The 18,358-nt window shown below is 31.7% G+C and overlaps 2 protein-coding genes across 3 annotated transcripts in view; one reads left to right on the forward strand and one right to left on the reverse strand.

Annotated features, from left to right (window-relative positions):
• The window catches only part of LOC143063386 (glycosaminoglycan xylosylkinase-like), a 46,195-nt gene extending 32,801 nt beyond the window's left edge, over positions 1-13,394 (reverse strand). The window contains exons 1-2 of the mRNA XM_076235511.1: positions 13,267-13,394; positions 5,917-6,258 (exon numbers count right to left, since the gene is read on the reverse strand). Of these exons, the coding sequence (XP_076091626.1) occupies positions 5,917-6,187 (271 nt within the window). The 5' untranslated portion in view covers positions 6,188-6,258; positions 13,267-13,394. The remainder of the gene's footprint in view (positions 1-5,916; positions 6,259-13,266) is intronic.
• LOC143063385 (potassium channel subfamily T member 2-like) overlaps positions 1-18,358 on the forward strand; it is a 111,502-nt gene that overhangs the window by 8,265 nt on the left and 84,879 nt on the right. Inside the window, exon 1 of one of the 2 annotated variants that reach the window (XM_076235509.1) lies at positions 13,663-13,794. The exons of the other annotated variant lie outside the window; for it this stretch is intronic. Coding sequence (XP_076091624.1) covers positions 13,703-13,794 — 92 coding nt within the window. The 5' untranslated portion in view covers positions 13,663-13,702. Of the gene's footprint in view, positions 1-13,662; positions 13,795-18,358 lie in introns of those variants that run through there. 2 annotated transcript variants of the gene reach the window in all.

Genomic DNA, 18,358 nt, shown 5'->3' on the forward strand with positions numbered 1-18,358 from the left:
TTCAGGAGTGGACTTCAATCCACATAGATAAGTAATCACAAGAACATTGACTCATCAAACTAGCAACTAAAACTATGTCACATCATCCTGATAATAAATCAGAAGTGGACATCAATCCAGAGATAGGTAATCACAAGACGTTGAAGAACATTAACTCATCAAACTGTGTTTGTTGTCTCCCTTCTCTTATATAGTTTTAGTTTTATTGTCATGTATTGTAATTTCAATGAAAAAAATCACCACAATTATTTGTACACTTTAATTTAAACTGTAATTGTACTGCTCCTCTGGGTGTCTTGATTGACAAATCAAAATTGTTGTTGTTGTTGTTGTCAAACTAGCAACTAAACCTAGGTCACATCATCTTGATTATAAATACGTCAGACATTAATTCAGACAGATATGTTATCACAAGAACATTGACTCATCAAACTAGCAACTGGAACTAGGTCACATCATCCTGATTATAAATCAGAAGTGGACATTAATCCAAACAGATATGTAATCACAAGAACATTGACTCATCAAATTGACAACTGAAACTAGGTCACATCATCCTGATTATAAATCAGACATGGATATCAATCCATACATATAAGTAATCAAAAGAACATTGACTCACAAGAGTGCACACACTGGAATGTCTCGCCTTCTTTACTAATCATTAATATTATGTTGATAGTCCTAATAATAAAGCTTTATTACAACTGTCACATAAACTTAACATAAACCAAGAAAACTAAACATTGACCTTTGAACAATGAAAATGAAGTCAAGGTCAGATGAACCATGCCAGGTAGGCATGTATAGCTAACAATTCTTCCATACAACAAATAAAATTGACTTCTTGCTTATAGTTTAAGAAAAACAGACCAAAACACAAAAGCTTAACACTGAGCAATGAGCTGTAAAAAATGAGGTCAAGGTCAAATAAAACCTGCGCGACTGACAGGTAGGTCATAAAAAAATTTCCATACACCAAATATAGTTGACCTATTGCATATAGTATTAGAAAAAAAGGCTAAAACTCAAAAACTTAACTTTGACCACTGAACCATGAAAATGAGGTCAAGGTCATATGAGACCTGCCAGGTAGACCTGTACACCTTACAACCATTCCATACACAAAATATAGAAGACCTATTGCATACAGTATAAGAAAAACAGACCAAAACACAAAAACTTAACTATAACCACTGAACCATGAAAATGAGGTCAAGGTCAGATGACACCTGCCAGTTGGACATGTACACCTTACAGTGCTTCCATACACCAAATATACTAGACCTATTGCTTATTGTATCTCAGATATGGACTTGACCACCAAAACTTAACCTTGTTCACTGATCCATGAAATGAGGTCAAGGTCAAGTGAAAACTGTCTGACGGGCAAGAGGACCTTGCAAGGTACGCACATACCAAATATAGTTATCCTATTACTTATAATAAGAGAGAATTTAACATTACAAAAAATCTGAACTTTTTTTTCAAGTAGTCACTGAACCATGAAAATGAGGTCAAGGACATTGGACATGTGACTGACAGAAACTTTGTAACATGAGGCATCCATATACAAAGTATGAAGCATCCAGGTCTCCCACCTTCTAAAATATAAAGCTTTTAAGAAGTGAGCTAACACCGCCGCCGCCGCCGCCGGATCACTATCCCTATGTCGAGCTTTCTGCGACAAAAGTCGCAGGCTCGACAATAAAAGTAGCAACTGGAACTAGGTCACATCATCCTAATTATAAATCAGGAGTGGACATCAATCAACACAGATAAATAATCAGGAAGAACATTGTCTCATCAAACTGGCAACTGAACCAAGGTCACATAATCCTGATTATGAACTGGCAATGAACTTAATGACATATGCATGTCAGCTTGACCCCAAACATGGATCAATTCAGCTCATTCTGAATGATGAAACAGGAGTAGAAATCAATCCATATAAGAAATTATTCATTAAATCAATAAAAAATCAACTTGATAAGCAAAGATCACATCCTTTTGATTTTTTGATAAACAAAACACTGCATACATCTCTAAAAGACAGATTGCTCTTTAAACTGATAGCTTGATCTCATGCTACAGACAAATTTGTCTTCTCTTATTACTTAAGAAACAGTTCCAAATAACCTTATTTATCTTCTCTTATTACTACTAGTACTACATTGCATTAGAAACAGTTCTGATTAGCCTTGTCTACACACAATACTGAACATTCCTTATATAAACTATATCCAGTCTTAACTGGGCTATTATTGTTTTCCAGAAAAATGACAATCTACCAATTTAGCACCTTGTTTTTTTTCATGGCAAGGCTTCATAGCACCTTTTGCAACAGGTCAAACAAATTTCAACTTAACTACATAGAGCCACTGTTTCTTTTTAAAAGTTGTTCAATATATTATAAAGGCTAATATCCTCCTAACTTTTAATTTTCGGACCCTCATCATTTTGACCCATGTGTTTATCACTTGTCAAGCAGCATTTCAATCTACTCAATTTCAATGACATTTTAATTTCCTCCTATTTGGGCCAATTATAAATCATCTCCTTTATGTTCAGATCAAATTATTTAGTGTTTTTTTAGATTATTTTTCATCTTTTGTTTACACATACTCAAAACATTAACTCAAAATTGAAAAAGATGTACATTTTTCACTCGTCCAGTGGCAACTACTTTAAACAAAGATGAAGAAAAAACACTGGTCAACATTTTCTAAAGTTGACAGTTGATGTATGATTTTGACTTCCACAAGTAAAGTTTAAAGAAAGTTTGCTTTACAATATATATACATGGCATATTACTTTATTCAATGTTCAGACTGCTTGTACATTACTTTCAGTGCATGCCTTTTATTCAAAGTATTTTATCAATATAGACTTGTTTGTATATATGTATCCTGTATGTACCCCTCCCTCTTAAATAACCATGGTTATTACATAATATGTACGCTATAGCTTATAATGCTTGATTGAGATAATTGATACCTCAGCAGTTATTTTTTTATAAAAAATTAAAGGGTTGTGAACCATAATCTCAATTACAAATGTATAGAGATTAAAATGTCGCAAAAAAATCATGAAGCCACAGGAGTAAATTGTCTATTCAGGCTAATTTAAGTTATTACACAAAGTGAATTTTAGAAGTACAATAAGAAGCTGACATTTCACAACAGCTTCATTCATTATGCAAATTTAATCCATTCATTTTTGACAGTATTGTTATGTATGTTATTGTTTGTAACTTTTCTCTTAATTTCCCAAGTGAATTCTTTATTTGACTTTTATTAAAGGAAAATGTCCAATTTACATTGTAATTACAGATTATGTATGCCTTGCACAAGCAGTCACAAAAAAAATACAACATAAATAAGAGAAAATTTGTATTCAGAAATAAGTAATTGATAGTTATAGTGTATGCCATGCAAAGACTTGAGACTCTAAAGAGCAATTGTCACTAACCTAGGTCTTTGAGCAATAGACACTAGATGACTAGAATATAATTCACATCCATAATCTCTTTTTTTTTCTCTTACATTCAAGGTCAATTTTTCTCTTTACAATTTATTCTCTCCATCTTGTTTAATTTTACGGTAGTCATCATGAGTTGGTCGACCATTATAGAATAACCGTTTCACAGATTATATCAGATATAATCAGAACTTTATTCCTAATGCGGTTACTAAAATTCCCTTCCCCTTTCACGAATGTGACCAAACGAATTAGACCATGTTTGTAATAACATGAGCAACACGACTTATTTACATAGACTTCCATGAATGCTTGACAAATTTATTGATGCCTTAAAACTTTAATCTTACTCTTAAAATTATGAAAATGTTACTATAAAAAAACTTAGTTCATTTATCAGCAATTACAGGAAAATTATAAAAAAAACCAATGTACATGTATATTATGTCATTTGTATGTTGTGTAAGTGAATTTTAGTTCAATTTTGTACAAATTGTTTTGTACAAATTGTAATTTGTACATTGTATTTTTGTATTTTGACTTTGTACAAATTGTAATTTGTACAGGCATTGTAATTTGTACAGGCACTTTTTGTACAAATTACAATTTGCACAAAGTCAAAATACAAAATGATAACTTGTACACAACATAAATATACATGTACCCGGTATATATATTCAAAATTTTACTCTGTTCACTGTCATTTAATCATACTGTCATTTAATCATAAGTATAACTTCTGTCCATTTTTCATAAAATTCCATGATGATTTGAAATAGTTACTGATGTCTTAAAAACTTTTACCTCAGACTGAACCTAAATGTCTTAATCGTGCGACATAAATGTCGTAGGAATAACAAAAATGGATTGAACCCTGAACAGTTGATCATGAGGCAAGCATGGAAAAAAAATCAAACTTAATACAGATACAATGTACACTGTAATAATTTGGATTCTGATTAAATATTTAACACAGCAAAGGTTTCTAACACAGATGGAATGTGGTCAGGTCTTAAAACTTAAAATTTTGAAATTAAAGAACCTTAGTGATCACCCTCACATACCCCACGTCCCCACATTGTCATTGGAGAAATTAAATAAGTGTAAGAAAAAAAAATTGTATAAGAAAAAATATTGAATAATAATTTCCTGTCAATATGCACATCAACATAGTATGTCCTTATTATCTACAAAATTTCATGAAATTCTGTTGTGTGGTTTCAGAGGAGTTGAGATGACAAACTGTTGCAGAAGTACATTGAAGCAAATAAGTTCAAAGGGGCGTAACTCCTAGAAAAAAATTTGAATCGTAATTTTCTGTCGATATGCACATCTACATAGTATGTCCTTATTATCTACAAATGTTCATGAAATTCTGTTGTGTGGTTTCAGAGGAGTTGAGATGACAAACTGTTGAAGTAGTACCTTAAAGCAAATAAGTTCAAAGGGGCCTAACTCCTAGAAAAAAAATTGAATCGTAATTTCCTGTCGATATGCACATCTACATAGTATGTCCTTCTTATCTAAAAAGGTTTCGTGAAATTCTGTTGTGTAGTTTCAGAGGAGTAGCGATGACAAACTGTTGCAGTAGTACATTAAGCAAATAAGTTCAAAGGGGTGTAACTCTTATAAAAAAAATTGAATCGCAATTTCCTGTCAATATGCACAACTACATAGTTTGTCCTTTTCATCTGAAAAGGTTTCGTGAAATTCTGTTGTGTGGTTTGAGAGGAGTTGCGATGACAAGAAACAGGACTGACGGACGGGTCAAAAACATTATACCCTCCGCAACTTTGTTGCGTGGGGTATAATTAGACATTTCCTTTTTCTGGTTTAATATCCAAAATCTAAATACGTCTGCTCTATGGTCGGGTTGTTGTCTCTTTGGCACATTCCCCATTTCCATTCTAAATTTTATGTTTAGATTCAGCAGATCTTTTAAAAGATATGTTCATTTTGGTGAAATCAATCAAAGTTTAATTTTTTACCCTTTGGTTCTCAATGTGGACCAATTTGATAAAGGGTCTAAATCCAAAATCTAAATACATGGTTAGATTCATAAATAAAGAACCTCATATATTCAGTTTTGGTTGAAATCAAACAAAGTTTAATTTTGGAACTTGTGATGCAATTTCATAAAACAAGGAAGATTTCTTTTATTCTTCCATTATACTAAAAAATCATCCAGGAAAAAAATATTTCAACAGCTATCAAATTGCTGACATGTTACTTTGAAACATAATTTGATATTTTACTTTTCATTAAAACATAAAACACAAAAGAGTTATCTCTCTTTTTCCAGTCTAGATCTGAATTTGAATACTTTTAGAAATTTGGCGTCATAACTTCAACCAGGTAGTTATAAGCCTTTAATACTATTTATTACAAAAAAAAATGTTCTTAATAAAAACAAATGCTAAAGTATATTATACTTACCTAGTTTTGGAGCATTTTCAGGGATTATCTCTCTAGGTTTAACCCAATCAGCTGCAATCTTCCATGGATCATCATCAGCTTGACAATATTCTGATCTTAACATGTATTTCTCCTCCAAAATCTTCACCAGTTGTCTACCTTCCCTTGATGCTGAAGAAGGTAATGGGTTATCTCCCCATACATCTTCATCTTCAGGTTGTAAGATTTTAAATGAAACAAAAAAGATGAAGAAAATATTGAACAAAACTATAATTTTCCATTTTAACTTCATATCCTAAATACTGCTGTTCAATAAATCCTATACATGAGATTCTTTTGATCATTGCTGTAACTTGTATCAACCTATAAAAAAAAAATGAATTATCTAAAATGTTCAAAGCAACATATATTTCTAAATACATGAAAAGGCTAAAACATTTATTTTCCTTTCAGGACAGCAGGTGTCTTTAATTTCCACCTTGACATATTTGAATGTACATGTATTATAAAGAGTTATGTATAATGTAATGTCATAATTTTCTGTTATAAAAAAAAATTAAAGAATTTTCTTTAACTTTTGGACAATTTACATGATTTAGAACAAGAGCAAGAGTTGCAGTGTTTTCATAAAAAAAACAAGATGTGTCAAAGCGACACGAATGGCCCCGTCTCAAAAAGTTGAAAAAAATCTGCAATTTCAATAACACATGTGGACACAAACATGATGGTTGTCTCACATTTCAAAACTTAGCTCAAAATATGGAGGCGTTTAGAAAAACAGTGCATATAACTGTTTTCAAAGTTGTAAACCCTAAATTTTGGCAAAAATTAGTAGAGCAGAACTGAACTTAAACTTGATTTGTAACTCATCATGAGTAACTCACATACCAAAAATCAGCCCAATATCTGAAAGCAATTAGAAAAAAAGTCTGTATAACTGTGATTTTCAACAATTTATCAAAGTTCATAGCTCGTAATTTCGGCAAAAATTAGCCAATCGGAACAAAACTTAAACTTGATCTGTACCTTGTCATGAGTAACTCACATGTATATATACCAAAAATCAGTCCAATATCTGAAAGCGTTTAGAAAAAAAGTCTGTATAACTGTGATTTTCAACAATTTATCAAAGTCCATAGCCCGTAATTTCATCAAAAATTAACCAAGTGGAACAAAACTTTTACTTGATCTGTAACTCATCATGAGTAACTCACATACCAAAAATCAGCCCAATATCTTAAAGAGTTTAGAAAAAAGTCTGTATAACTGTGATTTTCAACAACTTATCAAAGTCCATAGCCGGTAATTTTGGCAAAAATTAGCCAAGTGGAACAAAACTTTACCTTGATCTGTAACTTATCTTGGTTAACTCACATACCAAAAATCAGCCCAATATCTGATGGCGTTTAGAAAAAAACTCCATATAATGGTTTGAGGCAGAAATGACGGAATGACTGATTTCAGAATTACGGACAAGGGTAAAACTATATGGCACCAACAACTCCGTTAATGCGGGGCCATAAAAAGGTGGGTACCGACTGCCCTAAGAGGGGGTCCGCTCCAGTCATGTTTCAGTGATTTCATAAATATCATTATCAACCATTTTTTCCCACAAAAGGGGAAAGACTGTACATGCATATTGTGGAAAACTGTATGTTGATGTCAATTGGTTCAAATCAGGTTTATGATAAAAAAAAAAAAAAAAAACCCAGTTAATAGACAAGAAATGTTTAAATAATGTATACTTTTTTTATTCTCACATAATTGTAAGAAACTAGAACTTTCCATAGGATACATGTATATCTTCTCATTTATGTATACCAATTTTCAAATTTTATTATTCATAATCAAAATAAGATCATGAAGCTATTGTATTCTGTACATTATTACTACAAATGTCATTTTCTTACATACATTGTACATATCATAGTGTTTTAACAGGGCATTTATTAACTACTGTAGTTTTAAGAAATATTTAAAAGAGCCATTGTGTAGTGATTAGTGCATCGGACTACTAACACAAAGGTTCCTCGTTCGATTCCCGTTTCGGGATGAAAATTTCAAGGACTGAATTTTCAGCTCTTCATTGACACCATTTGCGAGTATGGTCTTGAGGAAACGATGATAGTCCCTCGGAAGGGAACAATAAATGGCTGACCCGTGTTAAGAAAGAGTCATATTTCTCTTGCACGTAAAAGACACCCTTGTAGATTTCGAAAAAGAGCAGGCTAATGCCACTCTAAGGCAGCACTCGCCCCCACCAAGTGAAAAGGGATTAATATAAGTTGCAAAACTTGTTTCCCAATCCACTATAAATCAATATGTTTAAACTAAGAAATATTAGGCTGTTAGTTTTCTAATTTGAATTGTTTTTACACTTGTCATTGTAGGGCCTTTTATAGCTAGCTACAATGTATGTGACGAAGGTTTTGCTCATTGTTGAAGGCCATACTGAGTGACCTTATACATGTAGTGTTGCTAAATTTTATGTCATTTGGTCTATGGCGTAGAGTTGTCTAATTTGGAAATCATATCACATCCTCTTCCAGGGGCTACTATGACTCCCAAAAAGTTGGAGCCAGAAAAATTGCCAGCTTTTATATTTTGGCGCCAGTTTAGAAAACTTGGAGCAAACTTTCTTATGCACTCAGCCTGCACTTTACATTATTTAACATGTAAAATTAAGTAAGTTATTGCAGAGGGTTTTTATACATACAACAAAACAACATGTGTACTTTGTTTTCTTTTGTCAGTATTTCATATGTACAAGAATATATATTAGCTTATGGTCTGTAAATGCTACAGAATAGAGAAAATGTCTGAATTAAAATATAAAGAATAGGAAAAAAATGGCTTATTGAATGAAGAAAACAAAATAAGAGGTGTTTAACTTTACAGAATAATGAAAATTTGTATAAAAAATAAAGAATCTGCAATACTTAACATTTTCTCCAAAGGCAAGCCTAGATCCCAAAAGTTTTTCCATGGCCCAGTAGATTTTTTTTAAGGCTCTACTAATTTTTTTACTACTACACACGGTGCATAACCATAACGGCCACTTCTGGCGGAAACGGATACTGCCACCAAAACCAACGGCGACTTTTAGTGTTTTCCTTATGATGGTCTCTGACGACGATCCGAATAATGATGATTTAGACAAATCTGTTAGGTAAATGATACAATTGCTGTGTCCACGGAATCCTCAGATGTTTTTTTGTCATCTAAACATAAACTTTCTTTTGTTAATAACATTTAGTGCATAATTCAAGATTCAAGACCCTTTCACCTAGACCTGTTTCTAATAATTTTGAAAAGGAAGGAGTTTGACTTTAAATCTTGAATTATGCACAAAATATTATTAACAAAAGAATGTTTATGTCGAAACCATGATGTAAGTATGGCTAATACTGTTCTAATTAAAGCGGAAATAATTATCATTTTGGTGGAAAAAGAGTTGCACAACATATAGTCAATAGCTGAAAATGCTAAATTCATGTTCGTTGGGATAAGTGGTTTCTAGATGACAAAAAAAAACATCCGAGGATTCCGTGGACACAGCAATTGTATCACTTACCTAACAGATTTGTCTAAATCATCATTATTTGGATTGTTGTCCGAGACCATCATAGGAAAAACGACGAATGTTGCCGTTGGTTTTGGTGGCAGTATCTGTTTCCGCCAGAAGTGGCCGTTATGGTTATGCACCGTGCTACAGGTACATACTTATTAGTCTAGAATGTTTTTATAAAGGCAATGCTATATATTTGGAATACCTTATATATGTAGCTTGTTTCTGATTATGATGGAAATAATAAAGGAATTGATAAATCACATTGAGTGTTTCAGAATTAAAATCCATTTAACCATGTCTTTTCAGACTGGTTAACTTATATTTGCAATATTATGAAAAAAAAGCCCCCCCGCCCCCCCTTTCTATTTTACACTGCCAGTATGGTCTTGAGGAAACGATGATAGTCCATCGGAAGGGGACGATAAATGGCTGACCCGTGTTAAGAGAGAGCCATATCTCTTCCACGTTAAAGACACCCTTGTAGATTTCAAAAAAGAGCAGGCTAATGCCGCTTCAAGGCAGTACTCGCACCCGCAAAGTGGAAAGGGATTAATATAAGTTGAAAAACTTGTTTCCCAATCTACTATAAATAAATATGTTTAAACTTAACTTACACCCCCTAGATGTAGAGTATTAAAGTATTATCAGTTTCACCCCAAGAAATTATGATTTTTTCATGAATAATTCCTAGCAGTTCATCAAAATGAAATTATTACTGTCTATAAATAACAATGAAATGTTTCCTGTCAAGGGGGGTTCCCAATTTTCCCACCAAAAAGCAGATGGCTTTCATGAATGTGACCTACCGAATAAGACTATTTACCATATTTGTTATCACATAAGCAACACGATGGGTGCCACATGTGGAGCAGGATCTGCTTACCCTTTCAGAGCACCTGAGATCACACCTAGTTTTTGGTGGGGTTCATGTTGTTTATTCTTTAGTTTTCTATGTTGTGTCATGTGTACTATTGTTTATCTGCTTGTCTTTTTCATTTTTAGCCATGGCATTGTCAGTTTATATTCAATTTATGATTTTGACTGTCCCTTTGGTATCTTTTGTCACCCTTTTTCAACAATTGTAAACAAAGCATTCAATTTGTGATCATCGATTACAGCTTTAATTAATTTAATTATATAAAGATATTCATATAAGGTACAGTCATGCAATGTTTTTACTTTCTTATGGATTAATAAAATTGAGAATGGAAATGGGGAATGTGTCAAAGAGACAACAACCCGACCAAATAAAAAACAACAGCAGAGGGTCACCAACAGGTCTTCAATGTAGCGAGAAATTCCCGCACCCGGAGGCGTCCCTCAGCTGGCCCCTAAACAAATATATACTAGTCCAGTGATAATGAACGCCATACTAATTTCCAAATTGTACACAAGAAACTAAAATTAAAATAATACAAGACTTACAAAGGCCAGAGGCTCCTGACTTGGGACAGGCGCAAAAATGCGGCGGGGTTAAACATGTTTGTGAGATCTCAACACTCCCCCTATACCTCTAACCAATGTAGAAAAGTAAACGCATAACAATAAGCAAACTAGTTTGAAAGATCAATTTAAAAAAATAAAATAATTTTTGTCATCAAAACAACAGACAATCTGAAATATATTGTGACCCATTAATTTTTTTAACTCTGCTACAGAGGTCAAAGTTACATCATTTTTCAAACCAATAATGTGTATTCTCTGTTACAACTAATCAACTGTGTTTGATATAAATATTTTAATATAAATTAATGATGTCAAACATACGTTTTCAAAAGGTAAAATTTATACTGCAAAAGGTTTACTTGTTATTTTTCACGGAAGGATATTTGGAAGCTGTGTAATGGTATAATATTTGTCATTAAAACAATTTAATAAACAAATGAAATAGACAAAATCCGGACTGACCATTTCCATTGAATTAATTAATGTGGATGATCATTAATGACCCATCCAATAAATGGATTACCTGTAACAACAGATTATGACACCTGTTGTAACCATTGATAAGCTTGGGGTCGTAAACGAAGTCATAAATTTGTCCCTAGGTAAAATTTTGTACAATTTATTTTATTAACTTTTACCAGCAAAGACCAGTGAAAATGAAGATCGATATTGTAAAAAAATGAAAAATTTTACATAAGAAAACGTTGGTGCCAGAAATATATTGCCAGCAATGGTATTTTGTCGCCAGATGAAATAAAAAATTGCAAATTGCGACATTGGCGACTCACAGCACAATCCCTGCTCTTCTATTTAAAACACTTATACATGATTTTTCACTATATTTGATCATATTGATTCAATACTTCATGAAATTGAGGTCAAGGTCAGATGTGAATTTCGTCATGAAAACAAGGTCAAGGTCAAAATAATTGAACCCTGCATTGAAAATGATTGACATGAACACTTTAATATCATTTCAAACACCATGTACACATTCTTGTTTACATGTGTACAAATGTACCAGAAAGGGACTAAAGACAAAACTTAAGCATTGAAAATGATTGACAAAAAAAAAGTAGCACAAATCAAGGACGTATAACTAACAAATATGTCTAATATATGTCCTTGCACAAATACAATAAAATAATCATGACATTTAAGAATGCGAATTTTTTTTCCTACAACCAAGATGTTATAATTATTTGGATTAAAAAAAGACATCAAAATCAGATATGGCACCCCTATTGAATAAACTGGAGAGTGCCATAGTGTTTTATTCGTATGAGGGTGTCAAATAATCCTGTTTTTACTGCTCTGCTAACTTTGTTTTGAATACACAATACCCTACATATATATACGGTGCAGCTGGTGTTTCCGCGCACCTAAGACTTATGACTTCACTTCAATCAACTGATAAAACCAATAATTGAATAATATTGTGTGAACACATTCATAAAATACTTTTATTTCATAAAATTATCAGTTTGTAGGGTTTAACCCTCAAGATTTTGTGTATATGTGTGTCTAAAGTGGGGAAACCCCTGTTCTGAGAGTTTCTCCAATGTCCGATGATTTCGTGCATGCCTTCCAAAAATAGCTTATTTTGAATAGAGGAAATACTTCCTGCTACAAAAGGTAGCTATTAAAATTCAAACCAAGCACACCGCCAAGGATGCAGAGCAAAAATTATTTCAATCTGATAAAAATTTGCCTTAAGTGAAAACAAATTTTTTCTGATGCTGTATTTTTTTAATGGACATTGGCCAAATATTGTAAATCTAGGGATTGCAGTTATTATTTCAATCTGGAACTTATCAATTTTATTCTTTTTTATCCCTTTGGAATGCTAACACAATAAAAAGAACAATTTTATTTGCGTTACGGTGTTGATATAACGAAATCAGCTAATGAGCGGTATCATCGGCCGTGCGGACACCGGGGACTCCACTGTACATCATTACATACATGCTATAATTTATCTGGATTCTCAGCTAGCATCATTGACATTGATCATGTTCATGTCTTATGTGCATTAGCCCAAATAATTATGACATCTTGCAAGGTTATTTTAATTTTTTTTCTTGGACACAAAAATTAAAAAATTAAAATAGCCTTGCCAAACATCATAATTATTTGGACTATATTTACTCTTATTTCTTTCAAGAAAAAAATTGTAATAATATTTTCAGTGGAAATATTATTATGATATCCAAGAATAACTCTTCTACAATTTGAGCTTATATTTAATTGTAAACATGGTAAGGAACTTCTATTCCATGTGATGACAACTCCCCCTTTTTCCTTCACACTTGATCTTTTGATACATAGACGAAACTCCGTCAAAATATTCTTACCCTGGATAATCATTAGACTGAAGCGTGAAACACAACAAACGTCCACTTATGTCAACAGTATTGTATTACAACTCCAAATCAATAAAATTACTCCTCTAACTGGTGAATCAGAAATAATCAGTTTACAGTAATTCAGGTCAAGTAAAAATAAGAATTCCAAAATACGAATAAAACAAAACGAAACTATGTGATAATTTTTTTGCTGGATAATGATTGTCGTACATGCAATTCTTTATCAGAAACAAACTTTCAAAACGTGCTTATTCCAAAATTCTTATCATATTTTCCTATTTAAGTTTAAAAATAAATAGTCAGATAGTAAATAAAATTCAATAATGTACCATTGCTCCTCTTCTTTCGTTTTGCATTGGAATTTGCTAAATAACTTCACCTAGATACATGATGCTGAAGGAATGAATGATCAGAGGATAAAAAAATGGAAAGTGATGTTTTATCAACAGTGCCACCATTGCCTCCTCGATACAGATTTAGAGATTTAGTGTGGGGAGAATATGGAGATCATGACAGGTTTAAAAATTATGCAGTTATTCTTTTTTTTTAACAATAATTAAATTATCTATTTTCAGATCAGGTAAAGAAAAACTTACTGTATCAATATTTGTGTTTGGGTGTTTTTTTGTTTGTTTACTTTGCTTGCATTGCTTAACTCTAAGATGATTCCTCAATAATGAATATAAAACCTTCTTCATGACCTATCATTTGGACCTCATTTTACTGTAATTTATTAAAGTTGAATTATATTTAATTGATTATTTTGTTTGAACCGTTCACTTAATTTATCATGCTGTTCAATTTGTTTGTAAACAGCAGAGTCAATTGATATTATAAGGTGTTAGTCAATAAGCCTTGCAAAAAATACAGTAAATATACTGTTATACAAAATACAGTGTTTATTGTGGCATTTTCCACAAACACATTTTCATTAAACATGTTAAATCATAAATGGTTTTATTGCATGAAATACAAACAATTAAACTGATGGTTGTATAATTGAATTTTAGGTGACCTTCATATGATAATTGATTTTTTTTTATGACAACAAAATGAACAAATATTTATGTATTTTTACAAGGTCAATGTCTTATAATCGTTATAATTATTTATAATGTTCCTGTTCATTAATCTGTACACATGCTATTATTTTTTTATTTAACAAATCAAAAAATACAATTTGATTATTTGCAAGAGAATAGACTGTACTGACTCAAGATTTTCTGAGAATTAGATTCTCTCTAAAAAGGAGTACCCGAGTAGTCTACTAGACTGATATCCAATTTGTTTGTGAGGCTGATATGACTCTCCCATTGAAACAGCTCTATATTTAAACTGGTTTGATAGGTTAATTAAATTTAGTGACTTAAAAGCCAAATGTGCTTCAGTGGTTGTTGTTTGTTTATGTGTTACAGATTTGTTTTTCTTTCATTTTTTGTACATAACTAAGGCCGCTAGTTTACTCGTTTGAATTGTTTTACATTGTCATTCCGGGGCCTTTTATAGCTGACTTTGTGGTATGGGCTTTGCTCATTGTTGAAGGCCATAATGTGACCTATAGTTGTTAATTTCTGTGTCTTTTGGTCTCTTGTGGAGAGTTGTCTCATTGGCAATCATACCACATCTTCTTTTTTTATATTGTACATTACGCAAAATAATGTTTTTTGACAACAATAAAGAGCGTTGTGCTACTTCTAGTCATTTGAAACTTAGAAAAAGTTAAGATAAAAGATTTCTAGGATATTAAAGCCATGTTCACAAGATTTTATTTTTTTACATTTCCCCCCACCTTATTCTTTGCAGGATTTAGTGAGGTTTTATTTTGAATAATAGATCCTATTTTGATCACAAAATGATGAAAAAATAAACCCTTGCAATAATGCCCCCTCCCCCTTCCCCTTGTTAACCATAGAATATGATTGAAAACGAAAACAAAAAAGAAGAGTAAAGTAATACTGTTTGTTTTGTTATTGTATTTTTTGCTGTTCATGAACTGATTTTGTGTCAAGGGCAGTTTTCCAATATTCTTTCTTTTCTCTTATATATATTATATATTACAAATGTTTTTTTATCACAAAGATGAAAATAATTAGCAATATATATGATATTGATTAGGTATATAGAAGGATATTATAGGTGAAGTGTATTGTCATCTCTTGTCAGATACAGCCCTGTCTTCTAATTGTATTCTTTACATCTTTTATCCTCCATGAAATTGCTGGCATGATTTCCATCAATTAAATGTCTGTAACATCTATAGGATTAATTATAAAGTCTTTATTTGTCAGAGCCAAAGCTTTTGATATTTCCCCTAGGTAATTATGCAATATAACATTTTAAGTTGTGAGGATTTGTTTGTCTGTATCACAATTTGTATTATGAAATTGATAGTGCTTTATTTCCAAACATTGTATATATATGCCCGTACAGAAATTGCTAACAAAAGCACATTAGTTTCACATGTGAAGCACATGAGATGCAAGTAAGAATTGTATGCAAATCAGGTTGCTCATATGTGCAGTTTGGTAGTTCATATGTGCCCACAAAAATCTAACATAATGCTCACATGTGCAATTCAAACCTCAGGTGATCTTTTATCATCCATGTTAGTTTTATGTTAGTTTTGTACTTTGAAAAGTTTTTCCATTCTTCTAACCATTCAAAACTAACCTACATCATTGCTCATATGAGCTTTTTCAAAATGACATGCCCAGTCATGTACTTCCTGTAAATTCAAATTCATGAAAAGCATGCAATAAATGAAGGTAGATGGATATGGAAAATGTTAAGTCCTATATTGTGCTATTTGAAGAAAGGCATTGTTGAAATCTGATAAAACCAGTGTGGCTGTGGTTAATTATTTGTAAGTTATCATTTCTATTTCATTATTTTCATTTTTGTGTCAGATTTTGAAATATATTACAATTTTAAGTCCTTTATGGGAATATATATACAGGTTGCTTCAAAATAAGTACTACATGTATAAAGATTTTTCCTTTTAAACTTTTTGAAATACAGTACTTATTAATCAAAGACATTCATTGTGTACTAAACTTGCAAGTCCCTCTATTAGTTTTATAATGTAATGTTATGTTTTTAGTCATGATCATTATTGTTTAAATGATAAAAAAAAAAAAAAAAAGATATGAAAATCATAATTAACTGACAATAATTAAAGAATCCCTCTTTTAACATGATGTATCAGTTATTTTATTTTCAACTGAATTATTTAAGATTTTCATTTAAATTTGAAAAATATTCCTTTTTTAAAGGAGCCATTTTGTTTTGGTCAACTATAATATTCACGTGTGCAACATGTTAGCAACTGCTCATATGAGCAATCTAATAAAATGCACATGTGAAACAAAAGCTCATATGAGCAGTTGCACGTGAGGTTTTTAACATGCAAATTAGGTTAGTTTCATATGTGCAATTTTTTTGCTCACAAAATGCTCACCTAATTTGCATGTTAAAAAACTCGTGTGCAATCATGTTAGTTTCTAACGTGAGCATCTTATGTGCAACTTATGTGCAACATGTTAGCACTTTTTGGTAAGGGTGTGTACATAATATCTGTAAAGTAAGATGCAGTAAAGGGTTTAAGGGCAGCAATATGTTGGAGATTCCAACCCATCATTACCAAAATATAGAGTTATTATAAACTAGCCCTTAGTTCCCTTTAAATCCTAAGCATTGTCAGTTTTCTACCTATTAGTTTGAATATTCCTTTGAAATCTTTTGCCTCTCTTAACATGCTTAAAACTAACCATAAGATGATTTAATTCAAAACATAACCCTAACAGCTCCCTTACCAAAACGGGCTAACATGTTGCACATAAGATGCTCACGTTAGAAACTAACATGATTGCATATGAGGTTTTTAACATGCAAATTAGGTGAGAATTTTGTGAGCAAAAAAATTGCACATATGAAACTAACCTAATTTGCATGTTAAAAAACTCACGTGCAAATGCTCATATGAGCTTTTGTTTCACATGTGCATTTTATCAGATTGCTCATATGAGCATCTGCTCACATGTTGCACACATGAATATTAGTTGACCCATTTGATTTTGTTATCTAATTTATAATTTCCAGATGATAATGATTAAAGTGTATCTAAACATCAAACCAAAATGGCTGCTTCAAATAGGAATATTTTTTCAAATTTAAATAAATATCTTAAATAATTTAATTAAAAATAAAATAACTGACACATCATGTTAAGTGTTATTCTTTAATTACTGTCAATTAATTATGATTCTTATATTAATTTTTTTGTTTTTTTTTGTTACTTAAACCATAATGACTAAAAACATAACATTACATTTTAAAACTAATGGGTGGACTTGCAAGTTTAGTACATATTGAATGTCTTTGATTAAGTACTGTATTTCAGAAAGTTTAAAAAGGAATTATCTATATACATGTTATACCTATTTGAAGCAATTTGCAAAATAATACTCCATTAAATAAGGACTAAAATTGTAATATATTTCAGAATCTATCACAAAAATGAACTTAATGAAATAGAAATGACAACTTACAAATAATTAACCACAGCCACACTGGTCTTATCAGATTTTAACAATGCCATTTTCTTCAAATAGCACAAAATATGGCTTAACATTTTTCATATCCATCTCCCTCCAATTATCGCATGCTTTGAATTTGAATTTACAGGAAGTACATGACTGGGCATGTCATTTTGAAAAAGCTCATATGAGCAATGATGTAGGTTAGTTTTAAATGGTTAGAAGAATGGAAAAACTTTTCAAAGTACAAAACTAACATAAAACTAACATGGATGATAAAAGCTCACCTGAAGTTTGAATTGCACATGTGAGCATTATGTTAGATTTTTGTGGGCGCAGATGAACTACCAAACTGCACATGTGAGCAACCTGATTTGCATACAATTCTTACTTACATGTCATGTGCTTCACATGTGAAACTTATGTGCTTTTGTTAGCAATTTATGTACGGGAGTAGAGTTGTCAACGTATATTTATTCCGCCTAACAGATGTTCCACCAGAAACTTTGTTATAAACAATGTCATAATATCTGTTCCTGTTGGAA

Source organism: Mytilus galloprovincialis, chromosome 2, assembly GCF_965363235.1.
Source record: "Mytilus galloprovincialis chromosome 2, xbMytGall1.hap1.1, whole genome shotgun sequence".
Taxonomy (NCBI): domain Eukaryota; kingdom Metazoa; phylum Mollusca; class Bivalvia; order Mytilida; family Mytilidae; genus Mytilus; species Mytilus galloprovincialis.